Here is a 26107-nt window from a genome sequence, read left to right on the forward strand (position 1 = left end):
ATCACTCCATTTTTCATCTAATTTTTAAAACGTGTGTGTGTGTATTTTATTACAAGCTTACTGTTTTTTTAAGTGGTTTTAAAAAAAGTCTTACCTGGTCAACAGGTTACTTTTGTTTAGGGAAAATTCAGAACTAGGATGAAAAATTTAACTTGATTGCTAATGGATTGTGTGCTGGTTTACTAATGTGTAACATGTTGATATTATTTTTACTAAATGAATTTAGATTGGCAACAACATGCTTTTAATTGAAAATATTGGATTCTGGTTTTTTTGTGTGCAAATTGTGTTTTGATTATATTTATATAATATGTATTGTTTTACCCTAGCTATATGATTTTAACTTAGGTAAACAGTTTTGTTTTATATACATAATACCATAGACTAAAAAGAATTAAATGAAAATTACTATTCTACATTAGTCCTAAGTCATCTTATTCTTAAGAAATAATTCACTTTGAAAGTACCCTACTAGGGTGGGACTAAGGATGAAAAGTTTATAAGATGCATGATCATATTTCACAGGTGATTTTTAAATGATTTCAAGTGCATGGCTAAAGAACATAGAGAACATTGTACATATAGCCAATTCTATATGATCATTCTTAACCTAATTTTAACATTATCTTCATTTTGGCAGATGTACTATATAGCATGTCTGATAATTCTCATCTTTTCCTTTCCTCCTTTATGGCACTCATTTCATTTTGGCTCAAAGGAATGCACTAAATCTCAGGTATTGTAATTTGTGTGTGGTCTCCTAATACTAATCTAAGTTTATTTGTGAATTTGCATTGTAACTAATGAGTTTATAATATTGATGTGTTTTGCTTGGTCTTGTTCTTTTGTATTTTGCCTTGAATTAGTAAAATCTCTTAAAAATTTGAAGCTATTAGTGGTTTAGGTTATGGCACAGGCTGCTTTATTCGTGCAGGCCTAGGGGTGAATTGCCCACCTTCTTTGAAGAAAGAATTAGTCTCTGGCCATGCCCCCCTGAACGAGCCTGATTCCTTTTGATCTCAGAAGCTTAGCAGGGTTGGGCCTGGTTAGTACTTGGATGGGAGACCACCTAGGAAGACCAGGTGTAGGTATAAAAAATAAATTAAAAAAAATAAGGGATTGTAAGCTGACAATGTCCTTGCAATCTGTGAGGTCAACCAAGGGTTGCCTCGCTGAAGGAAAAAAAAAAAAAATTAAAGTGCAACCTATTTATTTTTAAGAATGAGTGGAACACCGTTCTTCACTAATCTGTTTTACAAATAAAGAAATGAAGAGAGAAAGACCTAATGGAAGTTTAATTGCTTTTTGTGTGAAAGCTTATGGAGAATCCATTATAAATTTACATTTTATATGCCATAGGTGAAAGCTTTAAATTTCAGAAATCCAAATGTGAGAGCATTTTGGGAGACCACTGGTAAAATTATAATCAGGTAGAATAAAGGCTTAATTGAAAAGGAAATTCAAATTTAAAATTGCTTGTATATTCTTATTTGCTCTTTATTTTTAACCAGATTTCATGCTTTTATTTCATTCTATATTTTAATCAATAGGCCTTTAATAATACCTTTGCTCAATTCTTTCATGCCACTACATGACTAATCTATGATTTCCAGTGATACTCTTTTGAAATAATGGGTCAAATTTGGGTTATCGGGGAATTTGTAGTCACGGAATTAAAAGTGATTGGTTTCTCTGGAAACTAATAGGTTATGTAACTAGCAAAATTTATAGTTGTGTTTTCTTGCACAGGAAAAAGATCATGAAAAATTTAATTCATATTTGAAATCTATTATCAATATAATATCTTTGGCTATTATAATAACTGTCTGAAAGTGCGAAATGTTTCTATAGGTTTTCAAATTAAAATGAGGCAGATACTGTATGCTCTGTACAAGAAACTACATATTAAAATGCCACAGGTGGCATGATTGCTATTCTGTATTTTAGAAGGACTGCTAATTTTTACATGATATAAATCTAAGAATTTATTATACAATTTTTAAATTTGATAAAACTATATCAATACATTTTTAATTGTACCAGTGTTTTGAGCTTTCCTTACATATACTTTAAAAAATATTAAATAAGTAGCAGCAGTTTAAAACAGATTGTAATAATTTTCTTCAGAAACATGAATACTCATAGTTCATATAGACTGTTATGAGGACATTTTTTCAAGGCTAGTGTGTGAGGTTTGCAGAGAAAGTATGCATTTTAAAATGCAGTGAGAAGAGAAGATTGGAGATGGCTTCATTAGCATTTTCTTACATTTCGATTACATTCTTAACCTAATTTTGGCAACAACATGATCATAATTAAAAATATTGGATTCTGTTCTTTTGAAGATGTATTCGAGGCTGTATTTAAAACAGCCAGAAAATGGGATGCACCGTGAATTTTCAATCTTGGGGTGGGTAAAGATTATAGAGGCAGGTGGTAGGTAGGTTCCTGGCAGATGTTGAAAGATTTGGAGACTGACTTGGGACTTGGGACTTGGGACAGGTTAACTTTGTCCCAGGTTCAGAATCAGGTCATTGGGGAAAAGTTTGTTTCACCCTTAAATACAGGCCCTCTCTGCATTCGTGAGTAATTTATTCTAGAAGTTTTTGTAGGTAGGGAAATCTGAATTACATAATAACAGTGGAGAGGAAGGAGAGGCAGTAGAACTTAAGGGGAGGAAGGACCTTCTTAACTTTTACCTATTGGAATGATGAAGAAGCTGGTACATACCTGTCCTGTCATCTTTTTAATTTCTCCTTCATTTTAATGAGAAAAAGTTTGGGAAGAACAATAATTATACAGAGATATTAGACTGAAGGCTGAAAAAAACTTGTCCTGGCTACATTGTGGAGTTTATGTGTACCAACGGACATTTCAAAAATTTACAGCCTTTCTAGGCTGGTTGCATAATTAAAATGTTCTTCACACTTCGCAGTTTTGATTGACTTTCTACTCCCACTTCTACTTGCCCAAAAAAGTATGGCTCTGTTTTATACAAATTTGATTTAGGAGAATTTAAACATGGTATAACATAAAGCATATTCTTAAAGTTTTAATCAGTGCAAAATTTTTCAAAATAATGAAAACCCAGTGGTTGGTCATATAAAAAGTTATCTTCCACAAATTTTATTAGTAGCCCTTAACTGCAGTGTGAACATATACTTCATAGCAATGTTTAATAATTATGTATTGAATTTTTCAGTAGATGAGATTTAAAGTTCTTGGTGCAGATGTACAAAATAATAAGTATTCCATAAAATTAAGTTAATATAATGTAATTTGAATTAAATGTCATATTATAACGTTATAGGAATAATTGTTTATTATAGTCAGTGATAATACAATATCTGTAAAACGTGGCACTCATGTAGTAAGAATGATTCATGTATGAGGCTTATGTAACTAAGTCCATTTTTTTTTTTAAAAAAGTATTTCTTTTTTAATAATATAAAACAAGTCCTGTTTTTTATAAGGGTTATTTAACCACTCCTAGGTTATATCTTATATATCTCTGAAGTAATATTTTTTTAGGAGATAGATTTGATTTAAGTTGGTTTCATCTTCAGTTATGGGCTTTTTGATAGTTTTGGGTAGTTCCAAAAATTGTTTAGAAATTGATGCATGAAAAAATTACAGTGTTTGTGTAATTATTTACTTTTATTTGACATGAGACTTTTTGACTTATGCCACTGTTCTTGAATTAGAAATAGGTAATACTTATACTTATGGCTTTGCTTTGTCACTTATTTACTTTTCTGCGGTCTTAATTTAATCTAATACTTCCTTCTTAACAGTAAGAGAATATGTTTTGAGTATTGTATCAGCAACTTGTATATCTACTTAATTTCTTGATTATTCAGGTCATAGCATTTTAACTTTTAACAATTCATATCATATCCCACCTGACTATTTTTTTCATGATATTTTAAAATCTGTTTATGTGCCTATGTAGTCATTATTCAAATATAGGGAAAATTTCTTAATTTTAGTATTTTCATTATTCTTTAAATTCATCAGGCATTTGTTTACTTAATTGGACGTAAAGCCTTTGTCTTAAGTATTGTCATTGATACCTATTTGTGAATTATAATAAGATAGAATTAAAGAAAATTTGTGTATTCTATTTCTTAGAATACACATGGAGAGGAGATCTCAGTATTTTCATTTACGTATTTTTATTCATTTAATGAAATTTGTTGAATACCCACCTTGTTTCAGGTCTGTGCCAGGTTCTAGCTAGGGCTATAATGGTCTACAGGACTGACAGAATCTTGTTCTCAGTGACCCGATACTCTCACAGGGAATACAGATAAATAAATGGGCAACTAATACATGGGAAATTCCAAGTACCAAGGAAGCACGTAGACAGGGCACTTGAGGAATCAGACATGGCTTCTTAAATGGCTTAATATCTTGGTTCAAAGAAAAATATTCTTTAATCCAGGAAATCTCAATAGAAATGTGAAAACTGAATTGGAGAGTAAAGAATAGAAAAAGGGGAGTGTGCAGAAGGTGTTAAAGAGGGATGCTGTATACCAACCCCCCCACACACAAATTTTGCCAGATACTATTTATTGTATTTATGCCTGATGTTTTATTATTTGCATCAGAGAACCTTAAAGAGAAGTGTCAAAAGTATCCTTTGCTTTTTCACACTCATTATCAGCAGGTTTACTGGTTCCTTTTCACCTAGATCATGTTGCATTTTAAAACCCTGCAGAAAGTTCTCTGTGGAAAGGTCTTGATCATTAGGTGGACTTAACAATACTGTGCCATATGTGCTGCAGTTTCTGGCAAAATGCAGCATGTTGAAATATCTGCATGGTCACAGTCTTCTTGCTTTGGGGGGGACTATTTCTCTTTCTTGCAGTTATAATTAGATATTTATGTTGTCTTAATTTATACAGATTGGGGAATTACAATATAGAAGATGCATAGAAATTGAAATGTAAATCAGGAAATAGTTTAAAACAGATTTCTATCATGCTATTAACAGCATGCATTGCAAATTCATGCAAGGCAGTTGAGAATAGTATGCAGTGTGCTGTTTACCCAAGTTTCAGCTTCTGTTAGAAGATGTCTATTTTTATATATTACATCATCTCTGCTGCAGAAACTACCGTGTCCACTGGGATTTACTGTTCTTTCATTCCTTTTTGAAAGAAAGCTTGTATTGATGTCATAATTGGACCCATCCTTTGGTTACACTTTGAAATTGAAAGTAATAAGAGTGTTGTGTAGCGAGTCATGCAATATTTCAAGCAATTTATTTGTCAAAAGATCACTGCCACTTTGTCCTGCCTCTGATTGTGAACACTGGTGGCTCTCTGTGCCTGTACATGTTTTAAATATACTTGGCTAAAATTTAGCTTTTAATTTCAACAGCAAAAATCTTTTTCATCTTGGACTATTTCATTTCTTAAGTGATTTGTTTTTTGTCATGAGATTTTGCAGTGCTACATGCTGATTTGAAAAATGTCTCTTTTTCTTTGGAAAAATCTTTGATATGTAGACCTGTTTCCTACCAGTGCTGAATCGATCTTTTTACAATTATCAGTCATTTAAGTTGTCTGTTTTTACTATTTGAAATATTGAGTGACTAGAAATGTTCTCTTTTGATTTTGAATCCAGTGTTGAAACATTATGAACTTTGAATGACTTTCTGTTTATTAGCTAGAAGATACTGTTGACCCCTGGAAGAAACTCTAGCATTTTATTCAGTGTATAGATGTTAGGTTAAAATCACTCATGAAAGAAAATATTTTAATTATTTATATTAAAATAATTTCAAAATGTCTACTACATGTTATACATATTTAAGTATATAAATTTCCTTCCTTATTCTCTCAAAAAAATTAGTCATTATTTGTATCTCAGTAGTAAACTTATTTTTATTTAAAAAAGCTGATTAGGAGCAAACTTACACTTCTTAAAAAATAACAGCTTTATTGAGTTATAATTCGTATACCATCCAATTCACCTATTTAAAATGTATATGTAATTCAGTGGTTTGTCTTTTTGGGGGTTAAAAAACATATAATTTTAAATTTACCATCTTAACCATATTTAAGTGTACAGTTTAGTATTTTTAACAGTATCAGTAGTACATTTTCGACTGACTTGAGCACAACCAATTCACAAATGTACCCAGCATCCTTTGTGACTGTTTAAGTTATACATAGATTGAAAAATAACTTTAAGACATTTCGGAGCAAAAATAATTATAGAATCTATTGAAGAAAAAAAACCTTACTGAGTACTTGTTTGTATTAGAGCAGTTTCTTATGGATTTAGTATGGAATCAGGTAGCTTTCTTTTTTTGTCTTCCCTTTTGTCTTTCAGCTGGAGCATAGGAGTAGTTGGATGTAACCTAGAATTTGAAATTGCTAGCCTAGAGGAGAAATGGTGTGATAACAGAGTGGTCCAAATCTGAAATATGAATTACTGATTGGGATAAATGGTGGAGTAATTCAGAAGGGAAACATTTGAGAATGAAAAAGAAAATATTTGGATTGTCTTGATTTTACTCAGATGTCTATGAAGATAGTAATGATATTTGGCGACGTGGTTTGGGTATCAAGAAGGCATTTGGTTTGGAAGTGTTAGCAAATAAAGTTAAAATCTCAAAATAATTTTAACATTTTTTTTCACAAATCATTAGCATACTTTTACTTTCTATCTTTTTTTTGTTTTTATTGAAATAGACAATTAATTACTTGTATTTACATTGTACAATTCAATGAGTTTTTTTCCCACTTATGGTTGGCATACAATAATATACCAGTTTCAGTTATATAGCACAGTGATCAGATATCCTTGTAACTTGCAAAATGCTCACCCCACTAAATCTAGTACCTCTCCTCCCCCTTATATATTTATTGCATTATTAACCATCTGCCCCATGCTGTACTCTACATCTCCATGTCTATTCTGCAACTATCCATCTGTATCTCTTAATCCCTTTGCCTTTTTTTTTTTTGCCGTCCCCCAACTCCCCTCCCATCTGTTATCTTTTTTATACATATTTTTAAACCGCACCTTAAAAAAACTCTTTGAATCATTAGGAGTTTTGGAATAATCAGCAAAGGTTTTAGAAAAAAAGATCCATTTTGCCATTTGTTAATTTGCATAATAAGCATATCCTTAACCAACTGGGATGTAGAGATTACTTGGACTTCGTTGATATTTTCTATGATATTAATGCCCTTGATAATGGTCATTATCGATGAGCACTCGATAGCTTTAGTTTTTTTCTTTTTCTTCGGTATTAACGTTTGCCTACTTTTGGTACTAAGTTTAGTTATACTGGAAAAGTATCAACAGTTAACCATTCTGCAAGTAGATTAAGCTGCTAGAGGCTTCAGCTGAAGTAGTATTTTACATAAAAACAGAGTTTTGTCTTAATGGAATCTAAAGACAGTTAATAGCTTAGGATTCTTTAAAAGAGCTAAGAGGCTGACTATTTTCTAGTTGATCTCTTAGAGCAGTAGTTGTCAAACTTTTTCATCTCAGAACTCCTTAAAACTTTTTGAGGACTCCAACAAACTTCTGTTTATATGAATTATCTATAGCATTACTTGCCGTATTAGAAATTGAAACAGAAATTTAAAATATTTATTCATTTATTAGTTAAATAATAAACTCATTATACAGCAGTATAAGGATTTTTAAAATGAAAATAACTGTATTTAACAAAACAGAAAACTTATAAGAAAAGTGGCATTATTTTATACTTTTGTAAATATGTTTAATATTTGACTTTATAGAAGACGGCTGGGTTCTCATATCTACTTCTGTTGTGATATGCTTTTCTGGTTGAAGTATATAAAGTATATGAAGAAAATATGGCCTCACACAGATAGGTAGTTAGAAAAGGGAGGAGTATTTTGACAGCTTTTTCAAATAATTTTATTGATACACTACACCAAAACTTGACAAGTGTTAGTTTCTTAACGGTCTACTTGCAATGAAGACGATAAAACTATGTCAATGAACTTTTCTTATTAAAAGCTATTTGTCTTACTTGAATATTGAATGGATCTTTTGACTCATGTATGATTTGGAAAAATCATGCATTGGTCACTGAGTTAAGCAGTCTTCCAAATTTTGGCATCTTATACAATATCAAAAAAAAAAAAAATCACATTTGTTACCACTAGTCTCATTTAAAAAAAGCCTTGGTAATTGGGAAGCTGTCAAGCTTATGGTGTTAGATATAGATTTTCCAAAAGCCTAATTTTCATTTGAAAGCTAAAATTTTATCATTGGGAAACAAAGTACTATCAGCTCTTTTCCTTGAATTGACAAGTTCAATTTGTTCATTTTCAAGAAAATATCTGCCAAATACTTAAATCTAAATAACCATAGTTTGTCCATTATTTGTTTTTTCAAATAAAAATGTTCTGTGAAAAAAACAAATGCAGGGGTCCTTCTGAGCTCAGAGCCCTGTTCAACTGCAGCAATCACTGGCCTACGAAGCTGGCCCTGACCTTGTTTCCTGTATGATTTTTCTCCTTACTTCCTTTTCTTTCTTACAGCTTAATTCCCTAATAGATACTAGGAGAAAATGGAAAGATCCTAAGTTAACTTTGGATGGAATTAGAAGAATTTTTAAAGGCTTTACATTAAATAATTGTGTTTTAAATATATTAATTGTATTGGGTGGTTACTGTCAATCCATTTTGTAGTTAACTTAGTGATCTTTAAAGAAAGATATTTTTGCTTTATTTAGCATTTTTCATTTAGAGCATTTTTCTCTTCAGGAATATTATGCTTGAAGTCCTGTTTCTTCCCAAAAGTTCTCTGACTCCCCTTCCCTATTAAGATAATTTTAAGCCATTATAGGTAATTATAAAATGTTTAAAATTTTTAATGCAAAAGCTGGTGTGTTATGAAAGTATGGTATAATCATAACTGTAAGGTGTCTGTTAGAGAACCTTTAAAAATTGGTTTTGGTCATATGCCAATATCACTAAGACTAGAGTTAGGTCCTTCCTCTAGAAAGGTGAGCACCAGGGGTAATTTTAACAACATCCTATGGGCGATTAGTAGTTAATGTTCAGGATCGTCATACTTATTACAAATTGTTTTGGTTTGGTAGTGTAAAATAAATAAACAACCTAGCAATGTATTTAAATTTCTTTATTCTTAAAATAGCCTTACCGTTTTTCTAGAATTCTCTTCTATGTTTGTTATCCTCTACTTTGAGTATCTGTTTTCATTTTTAGAAATATTGCCTTGTCTTTTCTATCAGCTTCTTCTACTTATTTTAAGACATTAGTGACTAGTTTTCCTTTGCCATCACAAAGTGGATTACAACTCATAATGTGCTCTGAGGTTCAATGTGATTCAGTAACCAGCTACTAAAGCAAAATATCTAAAAAGATAAAGTTTCCTTTGGAACAGGACTGGAAATGTTTCTGCTCCTCGGATTTCAAATAGTGAGTTTCCCTTGGTGAAAGCTGAAATGTCTAACCATGGGGCTACTGATCACTGTAGCTTTGTGCGTTATTTCTTACTTAGAGAAATTTCTCCTTTAAATAATTGTCTCATTTTCTTTCTCACTATATTTTACCTTTATTGTAAATACCATGCTTTCTAGTAGTTTGAGTATAATATTAATATCTTATTCGTTTTTGTTTTTGTTTTTCATCTTAAAAGTCCTTTGGATTGAGTGGTATATATTTTTAAATATTGGTCCAACAAATCTTTATTTTGCTATATGTCTTTGGAAAAACATTTATTTCCTATAAAATACAAGCCATCAAGAAAAATAGGTTTTGTTATACATTTGTTCTAAGGCAATTATTTAGTAATAATCATTTCTTATAATGAACAATGCATTTTGCTTATGTCTGTCACACTATTGAACTCAGATATCAGGATGATATCTGAGGTTCATTTCTGATTTCTTGTTTCCTATTCTATCCCACTTAGTCTCAGGGGTCAAGTGTAGAATGAATGAGTGAATACCTTATTTTGTTTAGTATTTTATTATAGATTTATTGTTCTGTTTTAATACCATGAATTGCTACTTTATGACACAACCAGGAGATATAATCATCCATAATGTGACTGACTCATCTGGCCAGTTGTGAGCAGTTCTAACAATTGTAGTTGTCTGATATATAAAATTGAATATTCTAGTATTAGCCTTTTAAAATATCAGCATGGTAGTAATTAAGAACTTTGAAGCACAACAAAAATATGAATAGGTAAAATATTCTGCCTTTTTAGAGCTTTTAAGGAGAGGGAGAAATTAGATGTGTGGTTTGGGCTTTGTTTATTCATTTATTTATGAGGGAAGCTCATGCGGTCATATCAGTAGGCTGACTTCTTTTTCAAGAGGACATTTAAAGGATAGCTGTGGCATTTGAAAATTTTCTATATTGAGACAATCTTCTGTTTTCAGGCAAATTTGCTTGGAAGTATTTCCTGTCTGGAATACATTTAATTATATCAGAGGGGCAGTCACAATTCTATTCCTGATAGTGAAGTCCATAGATTAATGCTTCCATTTATAAACATTGTCATTTTATTTTAGAATGAGCATTATTGAACCATTATGAAAACATGTTTTTATATTTATTTGAAGACATTAGGTTTTAAAAATGAAGATGTTTGTTAAAAATTACATTTTGGAAGAACCAGTAGTCTTTGAAGGCAGATAGTATCTTATACTCCAATTTGTATGTTTTGCGCAGCATATAATAGGTGCTCAGCAGTATCTTGGTTGTATGATGATGTCTATGGATCAGACTCCCAGAATTAACATTAGTTAATATTTCTAGGAGTGGCATTATTGATCTACCTGCGTTAACAGTTTTATGCAAGGACGCCTGCACAATCCCAACCATCTATACAACATTAATTAATGATTTGCCCAAACTTTGAGTACAACTGTCTTTTCAGAATATCTTGGATAGAAGAATAAAACTGACCCTTATTGAATACTAATGATATATACCAGTCAGCTAGGTGTTTTCTCATATGTTTTGTCAGTTAAACATCCCTGCAGTTCTAAACTCTAGATAATGGTGTCTCTACTGTTGGGAGATAAACATGCTAAGGTCCAAGAGGTTAACTAACATGTTCAATGTTCATGGTCACTCAGAGTCAAACATAGACATATGTTCTTTCTGTTCCAGATACATAAAATTACTTAGTTTTAAAAATGAATTTAACGTATATTAATTTTATGTTACTTAAACTTTCAGTTTGATCTAAAGGAGGCAAAATTAAATAATTCGACTACTTTAGATGCCTACTGTTTAAGAACCTTTAAATGAAGTAGGCTAGAGCACAGAATGTCCAATGTGAAGAGTAATGACTGAGTTACATTTGCAGTGAGGATGGGCTTTGTTTGATTTATAAATATATTTTTTATTGCAAGTGTTTTCCCTTTTTGAACCATGTATCTCTCATCAGTAAAGCACAGCATTACTTTTATTCTCTTTAACCTTTCTAGTTTTAGTCCAGTGGGTTTTCACTGGTAAGTAGTACCATTTCATAACAAAGGATGACTATGTAATTAGTGTATTTTAAAAGTTAAATTTAATAATAAGTAACAAAAGCCAAATCCTCCTGAAAGATCTTTTTGTAAGTATGACTTTTTAATGAACCAAAACAACTTGCTGTTGTCTAAACGTAGTTTTCAGAAGTGAAAAACCAGCGTCATAAAATTGCTTGCTTCTGTACCAGAAAATATTGAAAGCGTTTTGGTAATATTTAAGAATACTGAAAAAAAAAAAAGGATTTTGAAAGCATATATTAAGTAATTTCAAGGTTTTTAAAAAACTTTCTATAAAACTAGTTATCTAGTTATGTGTAATTTTTAATCCAAATTATTGCTAATATTAAGAAAATTACTTTTTACTTTAAGTTTGACAGCTTTTAACTTGGAAAGTAAGGATGTTAAAAATTTCTAAACTATTGTCAAATTATCACTATAATTTTTAAAAAGTAAGAGCAGTTAATTCCTTCGTCGACTGTGCCTGTGTTAGAAGACAGAAATCTCAGAATAAAGGATAGTTACCACCAGGAAATCTTATCCCAAGATAGATTCATTTCTATTCATGTGGTCTCTCTTCTTCTATAATTCTATATCATATTACCCCTTCTGCTCCCATTTTGCTACCAGCTAATGTTTGTTTACAGCCATGTTAGATAAGATAACCGCAAAAACTTGAAAGGATTTTAGGAATCTCCCAGCCAAACCACTTAATACAATTTATTTATTCCTATATAATCACTGACATTCAGCCTCTGCTTTAAGATTTTAAATTACACTTGTCACTGATATTTGAGAGATAGTCCTAATATAATGTGTATCAAAATTGTCTCCCACCGCCTGGTACCAAGTAAGAGTTTCGTAAATCATAGCAGTTATTTCTTATAGAAAAGGTCTAATTACTAAGAAACTCTTCCTTAATTTTAGTAGAAAGTTGCCTCCCCGTAATTTTAGTTCATGGTTCTAGATATCTTCTAAAGCAACACTAATGAATATTCATATTCCATTTCATATAACTGTGCTTCAGATATTTAAAGGGATCCTACTTCATTAAGCATATTCTCTGGGTTAAACATTCCTAACTTCTTACAGCTTTCCTATCATTTAGGTTTTCTGCTGTTGGAACACCATAATTACTCATTATCACCCCTAAGTCATGTGTCTAGAACTGGTTGCTACACCTTATATAAGGTCCTGCAATATCCTGCAGTGCAGATTACAGCAGAACTTCCTGTCTTCCTTGCTATGGATATTATATGTCTGATACTGTAACCCAAGATTATATTAAGGTTTTAAAGCATTGTGCATTGGCTCATATGGAACTTTGCCCAGCTCGACTTTACAGATAACCTTTCCCAGCTCCCTCCCCTCTACAAATCGTTCCTCTAGCTCGATCTCCTCTATCCTGTGCTTGTACAAGTCACAGTATGATGGTATACATGTAGGTCTTTATATATATCCCTCTTCAATTGAAATTTGCTGGTTTTAGTCTACTCTTTTCACCTATCAAGTTAGTTAAAACACCCAATTTTGTCAGTAAACAAATTGGACGTCTTTATGGTTATACAACTATCCTATGCCTGTTTCCTCATCTTGAAACTGGTGTAATAATACTTCACAGGTTAGTTTTGAAAAAGTTTAAGTGAAATCACTTATGCATTTGTTCTTTGAGCAATTTTACTGTGTATTAAATGCCAGAGATAAACCATAATTTATTACTGACAGAATCAAATAAATAAAAAAATCGTATGGTCCTTGCCTTCAGCTAACTTATATTCCAGTTTGTGATCAATATTATTCTTTTTGTTAAATAAAAATAGAGATAGCTAACAATTCGTTGTGTTTGTACAAACATATTAATCATAAGGGAATATGTTACATGCCAAATTAGTAATAAAGATAATAATTACCATTTGCATTTGGAGTGCTGCTTTGTGAGATACTATAGTAGGGAGCCAGTTTGAGGCCTTTGCTCCTTGAAAAAGCAGTGAAATGATTTGCAACCAGCGGACAAGGACTGTCCACCTCTGTAACCTTGAGCATTTCAAGATGAAGTCTGGTTTTTCTTAAAATAGTTTCTAGGATGTGAAGTAACCTTTGTTAAATCAGCTATTAAAAGTCTGTTCATTTTTCAAATAAGTGTATTTTAAAAAGCCCCATTATGTTGGAATTTCTTTATGTTGGAATTTCTCACTGACTTACAGGCTTCATTTTGTTTTTCTACATGTCTCCATTTCATTCCATCTTTAAAATTTTTCTCTTTTAATATGTTATATGTAGATATTGAGCGTTTTTATTATAGATAAGTTACTACATTGTTTTTTCTGTAATGAGTCAGATGCAAGATAAACGGTTTGTTGTCAGAAACTTTTCTTTAAAGAAAGTAATAGCTTAAAAATTTCTTTGGAACATATCTTTGGAGTCTATCTGGGTGATCTTTTTTTTGGACTTTCAATTAGATCTTTCTTATACTAGGTATTGATTCAAGTTACAGGTTCCCCATATTTCTAAAGTCTGTATTTAAATTCAATTCAGATATTTAACAATTATTATGTGTCAGACATTGTGTTCAAAGCCCTCATTTCATTTCATAATTAAGTTATTTTAAATAATGAAACTGAAGTACCATTTTATTTGATCAGCATAGAAAAAATTGTTTTAGCTCAGATTTCTTCTGTCATTGCTTTGGAAGGGTATATGTGGAAGACCTGTCTGAGGTATCCCCAAGGATGGAATAAGTTGTATGAAATGTAGAATTGAATTACAGTTATAAAGAATGTATCAGATAATCAACTTTTCTTTAGGAAAAAAAAAATTATAATACTAATAGGGGGATGTATTAGGTTTAGGAAAAGAGAATAAAAACTTCTGATCATAGGTAGAACAATAACTTCATTTCACATTTGCTTAGTGCCTAATCAGTTTGGTGTGTTCATACAGAAAGTAGCATTTTTAAATGTCATTTCTTTGGTGAACAATAAAACATTAGGTGTCAAGTTTTCAAAATTTCTTGTTTCTAGATATCAAAGAATTACAGGTTTCACAGATTTTCCTCTGGGGAAAGGGCAAAAGGGAAGAAATCAATATATAGTGGATAAATGAAGTAAATCATATTAGCAACCTGGAGTTCTATTTTGTATTCTTCCAAACTGCTGACTTTGTAATCTTATATATTTTATTTTTCTATGAAAGATGAATACATTATTTTATTACTTCCCTTGAGTTTTGACCAAGTTTAATTAAATGTTTGTAAAGCACCTTGAAATCTATGGGTAAACACCATAGATATTATAAGTAAATGTAAATAAATGAACATATTAATTCTAAATGTGATTAATAATTACTGAGAAAAACAGACCATTTTTCTCAATTTCACAGTAATGAGAAAGCAAATACTTAAGGTGAGAAAATATAAATGAATATAATGCTGTTACATTTAGCATGGAAATTTAGTAGTTTCCCAAACTATGTATGTAATTTTTACCTTTGGATCATTGTCATTGATAATTAAAAGTCGTTAGATGTTTTTGACACAGGGCAGAGAGTTGTTACGTGGACTTTTTTCCTAGCTGACTCTGTTTAATGGTATTTAAAATCTAGATTGTTAAGGAACGGGGTAAATATAACCCAGTTTAAGGCTACTTCAAGGTGTGATTTATTCTTGTTTGTGTAAAATCTACAATAAGATTCTCTTAAATTTTCTATCTATATTTCATTTCTTAAGCAGTGTTTGGCATATTATAACCTGGCATAATTGTGTTTCAATTATGCCAAGGTAGTATGGATAATAAAATTTCAGTATTACAATCATGAGTTTTAAGATATGTGGGTCGTAGGCATGGAGCCAGGTTGTGAGAGAAATCACACCTAGTCTCAGCGCAGAAAAGCATCAGTGCCTGAGGCTGTGTGATTTTCCGACTTCGTTTATCAGGTTCTCTGATGGGGTTAGTTTCCTTCTTGAGAGAAATGATGCATTTTCCCAGACAGAGGCAAGCAATGGGAAACCTTCACATAGAAGGTCAGTTCCATCAGCACAGGGGTAGTTTTACTTAAACTTGGAGAAGTGTTTTTGTCATGGATGTGTGGGACATGGGCTTGATGGATGAAAGTTGTAGAACTTGATTATGTGGTTCTTGAGTTGCCATTTACTTTTTTTATAGTGTGGTAAAATGCATATAACATTTTAATTTATCATTTTAACCATTTCTTAAGTGTACGGATCAGTGGCATTAAGTACATTCACATTGTGATGCAACCATCACCACCATCCATCTCCAGAATTTTTTCATCCTCCCATACTGAAACTCCATACCCATTAAATAGTAACTCCTCTTTACCCTCTGCCCCAAACCCCCTAGCAACTGCCATTTTCTATCTATGAATTTGATGACTAGGTTTTTTATATAAGTGAAATTTTACAGTATTTATCTTTTTGTGACTTGATTATTTCACTTAACATGGTGTCTTTAAGGTTGATCCTTGTAGCTTTAACGGAATTTTATTACTTTTTAAGATTGAGTAATATTTCGTTGTATGTCTATACCACATTTCATTTATACATTCATTCGTAGGTTGACACCTGGGTGGCTTCTATTTTTTGACACCATTTACTTTTTTTAAAAGACTACTCTTTAGAGCAGTTTTAGGTTTATATCAAAATCGAGAAAAAGATACAGAGATATCTCATATGCCCCCAGCCCCAACACATGCAGAGCCTCCCCTATTACCAGCATTGCTCACCAGAATAGTACTTTCTTTTTTTAAGCCAAGGATGCACCTACATTGACACATCATAATCATCGAAAGTCCCTACTTTACTTTAGGGTTCACTCTTGGTATTGAACATTCTGTGGGTTTGGACAAACGTATAATGGCACGTATCTGTCATTATAATACCATGCAGAGTATTTTCTCTGCCCTAAAATCTTCCGTGACCCACCTGTTTATCTCCCTCCACATCTAGCAACCACTGATCTTTTTGTTGTCTCCATAGTTTTGCCTTTTCCAGAATGTCATAGAATTGGAATCATATAGTATGTAGCCTTTTTAGATTGACTTCTTTCACTTAAAATTATCCATTTAAGGTTCCTCCATGTCTTTTCATGGCTTGATAGGTCTTTATTTTTAGCACTGAATTACATTCCATTGTCTTGATGTACCACAATTTATTCATTCACCTACTGAAACATATCTTGAAAGACTAGCTTCCAAGTTTTGGTAATTATGAATAAAGCTTATGAAATTATGAATGTAAAATGAATTATGAATATAAATGTCCATATGCAGTTTTGTGTGGACATAAGTTTTTAACTCTTGATATTTTTTCATACTGAATGCCATTGCTAGATCATATGATGAGTATGTTTAGTTTTGTAAGAAACCACCACACTCTCTTCCAAAGTGGCTATACCATTTTGCATTCCCACCAGCAATGAATGGGAGTTCCTTTTGCTCCACATCCTCACCAGCATTTGGTGGTGTCACTATTTTAGATATCGACCATTCTAATGCGCATGAAGTGGAATCTCAGTGTTGCTTTCATTTGCATTTCCATGACATGATGCACAGCACCTTTTCATATGCTCATTTGCCATCTGTGTATCTTCTTTGGTGGTATGTCTGTTTAGTTCTTTGGACCATTTTTGAATGACGTTTTATCTTATCGTTGAGTTTTAACCTTTTCCCATTTAGGAAAAAAACAGTGCAGCTAGTGTAGGTATGCTATGTTTTCTAGGATTTGACGTTTTCAGTGATTGAACTACTGTAAACAGAATGCTAGAAATAGAATGATGTCATTTGTTTCCAAAGAACATCGATATGCTAGAGCAATGCGAAAATAATAATAAAAGTGAGATATTTCATGGCAAACTTTGGGGATAAGGTTAGGATTGTAATCTGCGAGTTACCTCGGGGCAAACAGGAAAAGAGTTAAATGTTCTTTGTATATTTATTTGGATGAGCCCTTTCTCAGGTGTGTGTTTTGCAAATATTTTCTCTCAGCCTGTGGCTTGTCTTCTAATTCTCTTAATATTGTCTTTCACAGACGTCTTTAATTTTAATGAGATTCAGCTTATCTCTTATTTTTTTCATGAATTGTGTCTTTCGTGTTGTATTTAAAAAGGCATCACCACACCCAAGTTCATCTAGGTTTCTTGTGTTACCCCGTTATTGTAGGTGTTTAATAGTTTTGCATTTTACATTTAGGTCTGTGATTAATTTTGAGTTAATTTTTGTGAAGGGTATAAGGTCTGTGTCTAGATTCTTTCTTTCTCTTTGCACGTGTATGTTCATTCATTTGTTCCAGTACCATTGTTTGAAGAGACAGTTTTTGCTCTATTATATTGCTTTTGCTCCTTCAAAGATCAGTGCCATTTCCTTTTAAATCACATTTGTCTATTAAAGAAAAGTATTTGAGAGTTTGACAGGAACTAGTTTACAAGGTCAGATATGGTCTTGCTAGTGTCCATTCCCTGTTGATGGAGCTTTCATTCATTCAAAAAAGTATGAGTGCCCACAATACGTACCATACGAGGTGCTGCAAGTACACTGGCTCTCACACAAACGCTGAGGGGGAGCGGGGAGAGAGAAGTGGGAACTAACTGCTTAGATAATTTTGTGATTAAATGTAAAATCACAGTTGTACTAAGTGCTACAGGGAAGTTATATACGATATCATAATAATTTTGAGGGCATTTTACCAATAGGTTTTTGGGAGTGGAGTGTAGTCATTCAGGAAAGAAGAGTTCCAGGCAGAGGATATGACATGTGAAAAGACCCTCTTGGCTCATTCATGGAAGGTGACTTGTAGGACATGAGTGTGGCATACATCTTAAAAACATGGAATCTTGCAGACCATAATAGCGTTTTAGTCTGTATGCTGAGAGCAATGGAAGCTGTTGATATGTTTTAATTCAAAAAGTGAGGCTCAACAGATTAAGTTGGAATTACCAGATTTTAGATTTTAAAAGACCTCTGGAGGTAGTATATTAAGTGGTTTGGGTGGATGAGGTTAGACTTGAATCTAGACAGTTCCAAAAGGAGACTTTTGCAGTTTTCAAGGTAAAAAAATAATAATAATAATAATTGGAGTGAGATGATAGAAGAGATGAAGAGAAATGTAAATTTGAGGAAAGGTCGAGAATTTAATTAATGGATGTCGTGATGGATTGGGCATAGAGAAAGCTGGTAAGGATAACTCATTGCTATATAAATTGTATAATAGGACCATGATGGTCCTTCATCTGAGGAGTGTGTGTGATGAGGGAATGGTGCAAGTCAAAGTAGAGTTCTTGAGAGATTTGGTTGTGAAGAGGGGAAAAGGTTCGAGTGTAGCCATAGGAGAATGTAGGGTCTAGCGAAGGTTTCTGGTTTTTGTTTTGTTTTGAGTTGAGAGAGCTGAACATATTTAAAAGCCAGTGCGGAGAACCTCTAGCTGTGGAGGAGAGGTTGAATGTATGTGGAAGAGAAAGGATTACGGATAATATAAGAAGTCTGTGAAAGGGGTATTTTGGGGATGGGTGGGGAAAAGGCTCCAAAATAGTAATGTGGAGGGAATTGTTGCCTTTAGATGTGAGAGGAAGAAAGCCAAGAGACTAGAATGGATTCAGAGTTGCGTAAGTAGGCAAGAAATACAAATTAGCAAGCACTGACAATTCCATAGATGATTATTAAAGTTGTTAGATTTTTCATATATGTTTTCTATTATGTATATTGTTTTTAGATAGTTTGACTATAAGAACTGACCAGTGTTTCAGAGTTAAAATGTGCTTATTCCTCGTCAGCTAAAATGTCTTTCAAATAACTAATTAACCTAGGTGAAATTTAGAGTTTATGGTAGAATAATATGTCTTCATTAAATTTAACTCTACTTCTAAAAGAAGTTTGATTTGGTTTTTAAGAAAATAAACTTGAGTGGGTTTATTTTGATATTTTTTGCAAAGCTCTGTGTGTGTGTGGTGTTTGTGTGTGTGTGTGTGGTGTTTGTGAAAATCACATCTTCTAAATTTATACAAACCTTGTTAAATTGCATTTTGTAAATTGTTAATAGATGCTTGTTTCCTATAGCACAGTGATATCTGAGGGTGGGGAAGAGGTCGCATCCATGCCTTTATCTTCACCTTGGTGAAAAATCGTGTTTTAGTTCAAAGCTGTTCAAGTAAGTCCTTGCTCCGTTTTCCCACCCTGTCTTCAGTGATATTATTTGGAGTCAGCAATCAATGGATTCCATCCCTCTGAGACTTGCTTAACCTACAGCCGCTGATATAATACAGGCAAGAGCTTGTTACTTTATCTGAATTGTCCATCGCTACCTTAATGAGTGAAATGGTTAAGGAGAGGAGGGGGCGAGCCTTAAGGAATGTGTGTACCATTTGAGCTGAATATTTCAGTGTATATAGGGAGAGGGAGGGTGAGAGAGAAATCCACTTACATCACTAGAACTGCATTGAGTGTGAGCCTTGCAGGTTAAGAGACAGACTACAGTGTCTTGCTTTCTGCAGGAAGCAGCAATGCCGTTTGTTTCCTAAGAGGAATTTTTTATTTAGAAAAGGAAGCTTTCTCTCTACCCAGGAAATGGCTTTCCTTGTGCGTTGCTATGCCAACTGCCTGCAGCCATGGTCCTCCAAAGTAAGCACAATAATGTAATTATATTGGTGTATTGCATTCAGACTCATGATTCTCGAGATTGTGTGTGTGCATGTGCTGTGTCTCTGTTAGTCACTCTCTTGCTAGCAGTCATGCTTGTGTTGAGTGTGAGGGACAGACATCATTAAATTAAATGTCCATCAGTGTCATGCTGCTAAGATTAATTGTGCAAACTTGGTTAGTGGAGTGGGACAGAGATCACTGGTCACCACTCTGTCAGCATCATTAGCAGCTAGGGAGGAGGTCCCGATTCACATGCTCTGCCCTGATTTTTTCCTTTCTTTCTTTTTCTTTTCTCTTTTTTTCTTGGTTGGAGGGGTCCGTATGTGTGATTGCAAATGAAACAAGAGTATTAACAATGCTTGGCTGAATGCTAGAGACTGGTTCTCATACCACCCTGACTAATATAATTCTGTATTAAGCCTTTTTAAGGGGAGTCTGTGTGCAGTCAGCCATTTTAGCTTTTTTTTTTTCTTCTTCTTCTTCCTTTTCTTTTGCCTCTTGTTCTTCAGTCTCCTAAATGATCTTGTTCTCTTGGAGGACTGAGAGCTGTCTAAGGTTTCCTCAGTCTTGTCATAGGCTAAGATGGTTAGAGTTTCAGTGTTATAAAAATGGAGATGAACACCGTTGTTCGGATTCCTTTTCTGGTCTACAAGTGTGAGGGTTTTTTTAAGCTTGCCAGTAGTGACACTTTAAGCTGCAGCATGGTTTCCTCCTCCCTCTTTTTTTTCTTTTTCTTTTAATTTAATGCTGTAGAGGATGACTTGCCATCCATGAGAGATTGGTACATGATGTGTAAATTCAGTTCAGCATATGTTTCTTCATTATGAAACCACTAGCAGTCCCAGCTAACCATGGAGTTATGGGCCAGCAGGAGAAACATTCAGTAAGTATCGCAAATGCTGCTTGTGCTTTGATAGCACGTCATAGAGAACTGCTTTAAAATGGGAAATATTGCTACTTCTCTTCAGAGAAAACAGTTTTTTTTGGAAGGTATTATAGTCTACTTGGAGGAGGGAGGGTAAGTTACAACTGGCTTGTTCTTCCAATTTTGTTGAGATTTTTAAAAAATTTTAAACAAGGCCAACAATTTATTTAAAGCAAAATCGTGAGCATTGAGAAATATTGGACAGCTGAGTTTTATAACCGGAAATTACAGCTTGACAATTCATCTTTTACTTAATACTCAAATAGTTTTTTTTTTTTTTTAATTTTTATTTTTATAGTTGAATTTAATGAGAGATCATGAAAAAGATTACTGGGAACCGGCATCTGTAGTAAGGAATTCACATGGAGGTTTGAGTGAGGGAGGGAGATCTTTGATTATTGATTTGGTAATAAAACGATCGGTGGGACTCATCTGACTTCTTAACATGTATTAATAGGAGATGAAAACACAGAATATTTTTTTAATGCCACAAGTATTGCATCTTGATAATTGATCCCATGAGTCAGCTATACATTTATCATGCTGAAATCCCACAGGCAGCTACTGCTGTTTGTGAGAAACGCTTTTCTGTGGCTCACACCACGTCCGAGCCTCCTGTTACAGGATGCAAGTTCTCACAGTGCTACTTTTATATCACCACATGAGAAGTCTCTGCGATCACATTAATTGATGCGTTTACATATCTATACACGCACACTCACACACACACACACACTTTTAAATTCCCAAAATGAAAATGCATAAATTTACGCAGCTTATATAGTAGTTTAAATATTTTTGAAATGTCTGTTTTTACATCCTAGCATCTAGCAGATATTATATTTGGGTACAGGAATTACCTTTTATGTATTCTAAAAAGAATGAGATGTTAAAACTAAAAAATAGAGATAAATCGCTGAGGCTTTGAAAATTTATGGACAGAAGGCCGTGAGTTTAGAATATGAGACGCTTAGGTTTACGGTCATATTTTAGTTTTGTTCGTCGTTATGAACAAAATTATTAACTGAATCCAAGAGATTTTCTTAGATGAAGTGACTGTGAAGGCATTATCTCACTTTTCCAATGAACCACAGGATGTTCTTAAGGCAGTAGCTGTGTTGGAAGCATGTGATGCTGCCGTGCCGTGCCCAGCCCCCTCATAATGAGGTCCTTGTGGTACCTCACTAATTAAATCTCTTCGGATCAGATCCAAAAAAAGACCGGCCTTATACTTAGTTTCACTAATAGGAAAGGTTTTTAGAAAGAGGTTCCACTATGTTCGATTTTATTAACAGGGTTTTTGAAGTGAAGCTCCTCTGTAGTCATGTTTTTTCCAGGTAAAAGCGAAAGTATGACTTAAACTATATTTGAGGAACTATAGAAGCAAAGTTTAAACCACAGGTTCCTTGTTTATCTTTTTTTATATATCCTTTCCCAAAATGGAGGGAGGGGATATTTAAATTAATAGTAATATAATTTTTATGAACAAAGAAAATTGTTAAAACTATTTACTGGTGGGGCATGAAGAAGTATTACGAGATTTGTGAAAACGAGCCATTGGGACAGATAATACTAAATAGTGCGAAAACTAGAGTGCTCAGTGTCCTGTTCTGCAAGCATGTCTGTTTCCTGACAAGTGCTGTATATTTTACCAAAACTGAGGGTAATGCTGTGACTACAGTAATACGAGCCATAAAATAGCTTTGAATCAAGCAATTTTTAGAAAACACGTGAGTGGTTATTTCTCATGACACTAGAATTTGCCATCCTAGACCATCGTATGTGGCAGAGTTGGTAGCTTGTGACATCAGGAACTTGCTGTATACTTGTTGATGAGTCTTTGGTTATCTAGACTTGACTGTTTCATGAGTAGACCTGTAAGATTTTAATTATATGCAAGGAGTCGAATGGGGGAATATTTACTCTCGCTCTCACATAATAGGTGACTCAGAAAACAGTTGTGGAGCAAAAATGAGTGAAAGTGCACCTCTTTTGGCCGATGAGGTTTTATGAGCATGTCAGAGGTAATTTTAAATAGTAAAATTAAGTAAATTCACAAATACTTCCATTTTTGCTCCTTTGAAAAACATATAGCTTTTTAAGTGGCTTCGTTTCTTTGATTACAGAAAGGAGTGAGATATTAAAAAGCAAAACCTTAAATTGGAGGCTTTTTAATTGGGGACAAGTGGTAAACTCAGTTATTCTACTTTGTCAGAATTTTCGGAGCTTATGGGTTTTTATTCTTTATTCATTTTCTGTGTAGCTCAATGCATATCTCGTTTGCAAGCACATGATAGGTGTTGAATTTCTCATTTAATTGAAGTTTTGGATTAATTAAGTCTCATTTAACCTTTTAAGAAAGTAAATTTTATGTATTTTATTATCTCCCTTCCCCCCCTCTCCCCCCATTCATGTCAGTTGACAAGACTGAGGTAAATACATGTGTGTCTCTCAACATTCTCACAGAACTGGGCTGTTTCCTCATAGTCATCTAGTGCTTTCAGTTAGTCTTCAGAGGAGCCTTTTGATTTTGTGAACTTTGAAAATAAAAGGAGATTGTTAACATTTAAAAAATGTATTATAAAACTCCATTTTCCAAAAGACTACTGTGGAACACTAGTTGTATAGACTGTTAATAGATATTACATGAAAAAAAGTTTTAAATCTTGGGATAACATTAAAGACGTCACTACTCAATTTACCAACAAAACATTTTTTTACCCGCCTCTCCTCTTTTTTGCCTGCCTCAGATTGTCTAATGGGAATAGTATTCTTTAAGCGTGCTTTTGAAAAGTCTGCAATAGAGAGATGAATTTGACTCTGTAAATTTTTTAAATGAATCACTTATAATAAATAGACTTGATACTACCAAGCTGATAATCTAGTTATACATTTCTATAAAAATTACTGATATATGAAGTACCCCATACTTATAATAAATAAAACCCCAGTCATGATTAAATAATTTTAAAAAGTAGTGTTTGTAAGAAAATGCCCTAACTAAATGTAGTACATAAATAGCAATAGCTGTCACTTATTATATGAAAGGTACTATATTACATATTTTCTGACTTGATTACAACAACCCTCTAAAGAAAGATGTATTATCACCTTTTTTAGAGATGATGAAATAGAGCAAAAAAATTTTTCTAAGGACTAGTAAGTGGTAGAGCCATCATCATTGGAACCCAGGTGTGTCTGATTTCACAGTTCTTCTTTAGCTACAAACCTGAACTGCCCCTTATGTGGTCAGATTTAAATTAAGTGTGTAGATTGTACAGTTATGAGAGCTGGTTTTAACTAGTGGAATACATGACTTGCAGAAATACTTGCTTTTCTCCTGTGACTCTGTTTTTCCCTGGTATGTGTGGCATTCTAAACGCTGTGAATTAAAAAAAAGCAAAAATGTCATGATCAAAATTATTTTTATCGAACTTATAAAAAAGTTACATAAAGCTACTTATTGACAGATACAATCACTAATGCATCTGTCCTTTGTGATCTTATCTTGAGACTTGAGGTGGTATGGACAGGAATAGATGCCATTCGGCCCAGTTCCTTTCTCCCGCTTCTCAGTGTTTGGCCCTATCATGTACCTTCTTCTCATTTTTGCTGCTTAACTCTTTGAACATAAACTTGATACCTCAACTTCCTGTGTTCCCTTTATAACTTCTGACAGTCTAACCTTGGTCAGTTGAGCTCGTCTGGAAGTACTGAGTCTTGCTATTTCATTTCCTCTGTTTCTCCTTTAGTGGAGTCTGCATCTGTCATGCAGCCCAACTTCAATTCATGATCGCCTCTCTGAAGTCCGTACTGGCCATGGCTCATTCACAGTCCTAAATATTGATCTCATCATTTCACATGCCTCTTAATCAAGAAAGATGTACTATAGCTTAACCATATGTTGAAATTCCTGTTGATCGCGAAGGGCCTCTATAATCTACATTTTCTCCCTTATGAACATATTTTTCTCCCAACTTGCTTTTTTAAATTTAGGACAAGATGATCTGATTACGAACACTTGAGGCTCATTTTCTTTTCCTATTTTCCACCTTGCAGTGCTGTTTGTTTAACTTTGACTTGTTCCTTGTCTCTTCATAGTCATCTCTGCTTTCTCTAATGATTTAGTAGTACTTAATACATAATGCTCGATTTTATTGGTTCCTGTAATTGGTGTTCGTAAGTTGGTTTAGTCTGTACAATTAGATGAGAAAGGATATCTTGAGTGAATTCTCCTCCTTCCTCATATTATATATTAAGGATGTGATTGGAATTTAAAACTATTTGTCAGCTGTTTAGAATACAGTATAGAGAAGGCATTTCTAGAATGCAAGAATAACATGTGAGAGTCCAAGGCAGGAAGGTGTAGGACATGAGGAATCAGAAGGTTATCAGGAAAAATAATGAGATCTTTACTGTTCGAATGGGTTGTGTTAGAGATAGTAGACCAATACAGGTAACAGACGGGAAGATACTAGGATACCTGGCAAATTAATGACTATAGTTTGAGCATCCAAGAAGAGTGTAACCTCCTCTTCCTCTCCACTGCCTTACTTCCTCTCTTTTCTATCTTTAACTAGAACAGATTTAAAAAAACTCCATTTTTTAAAAATTGCTTTTATACTGCTGTGACAATTTGACCTTGTCTGTAAACATGGGTACACTGTCTCTTTAATATAATTTGATTCATTTTTCTTAGCAATGTAAAAACTAGTACCGATATATATATATATATATATTTATATGTATTTATATATATTATATATGTGTGTGTGTGTGTGTATATATATATATATCGGTGCTAGATGTTAGGTTATTCTTTTTGGGCTAAGACTCCACCTTTTCTTTATCTGATCTTTATTTTGGTTACGACTCCACCTTTTCTTTATCTGATCTTTATTTTTGTTAGAATGACAGATATATTTCCTGAGATGAAATAAACTTATCTCTTGGGGAGGTTTTCCTCTGTGCTAGCTAACAGAAAGGCTAGAGAGGAAGGAATATCCTGTTCTTTTATTCAAGGACAA

The 26107-nt window shown here is 33.2% G+C and overlaps 1 protein-coding gene and 1 pseudogene across 10 annotated transcripts in view; both read left to right on the plus strand.

The window, feature by feature from the left end:
- The window catches only part of RAPGEF2 (Rap guanine nucleotide exchange factor 2), a 209940-nt gene that overhangs the window by 112685 nt on the left and 71148 nt on the right, over window positions 1-26107 (plus strand). For 8 of the 10 annotated variants that reach the window (XM_015593293.2, XM_015593295.2, XM_025050413.1 and 5 more), the window contains one exon: window positions 719-736. The exons of the other annotated variants lie outside the window; for them this stretch is intronic. In XM_015593293.2, the coding sequence (XP_015448779.1) occupies window positions 719-736 (18 nt within the window). The remainder of the gene's footprint in view (window positions 1-718; window positions 737-26107) is intronic. 10 annotated transcript variants of the gene reach the window in all.
- On the plus strand, window positions 976-1093 carry LOC112483945 (annotated as a pseudogene).

The sequence above is a fragment of the Pteropus alecto genome, unplaced genomic scaffold, assembly GCF_000325575.1.
Source record: "Pteropus alecto unplaced genomic scaffold, ASM32557v1 scaffold166, whole genome shotgun sequence".
NCBI classification, from domain to species: domain Eukaryota; kingdom Metazoa; phylum Chordata; class Mammalia; order Chiroptera; family Pteropodidae; genus Pteropus; species Pteropus alecto.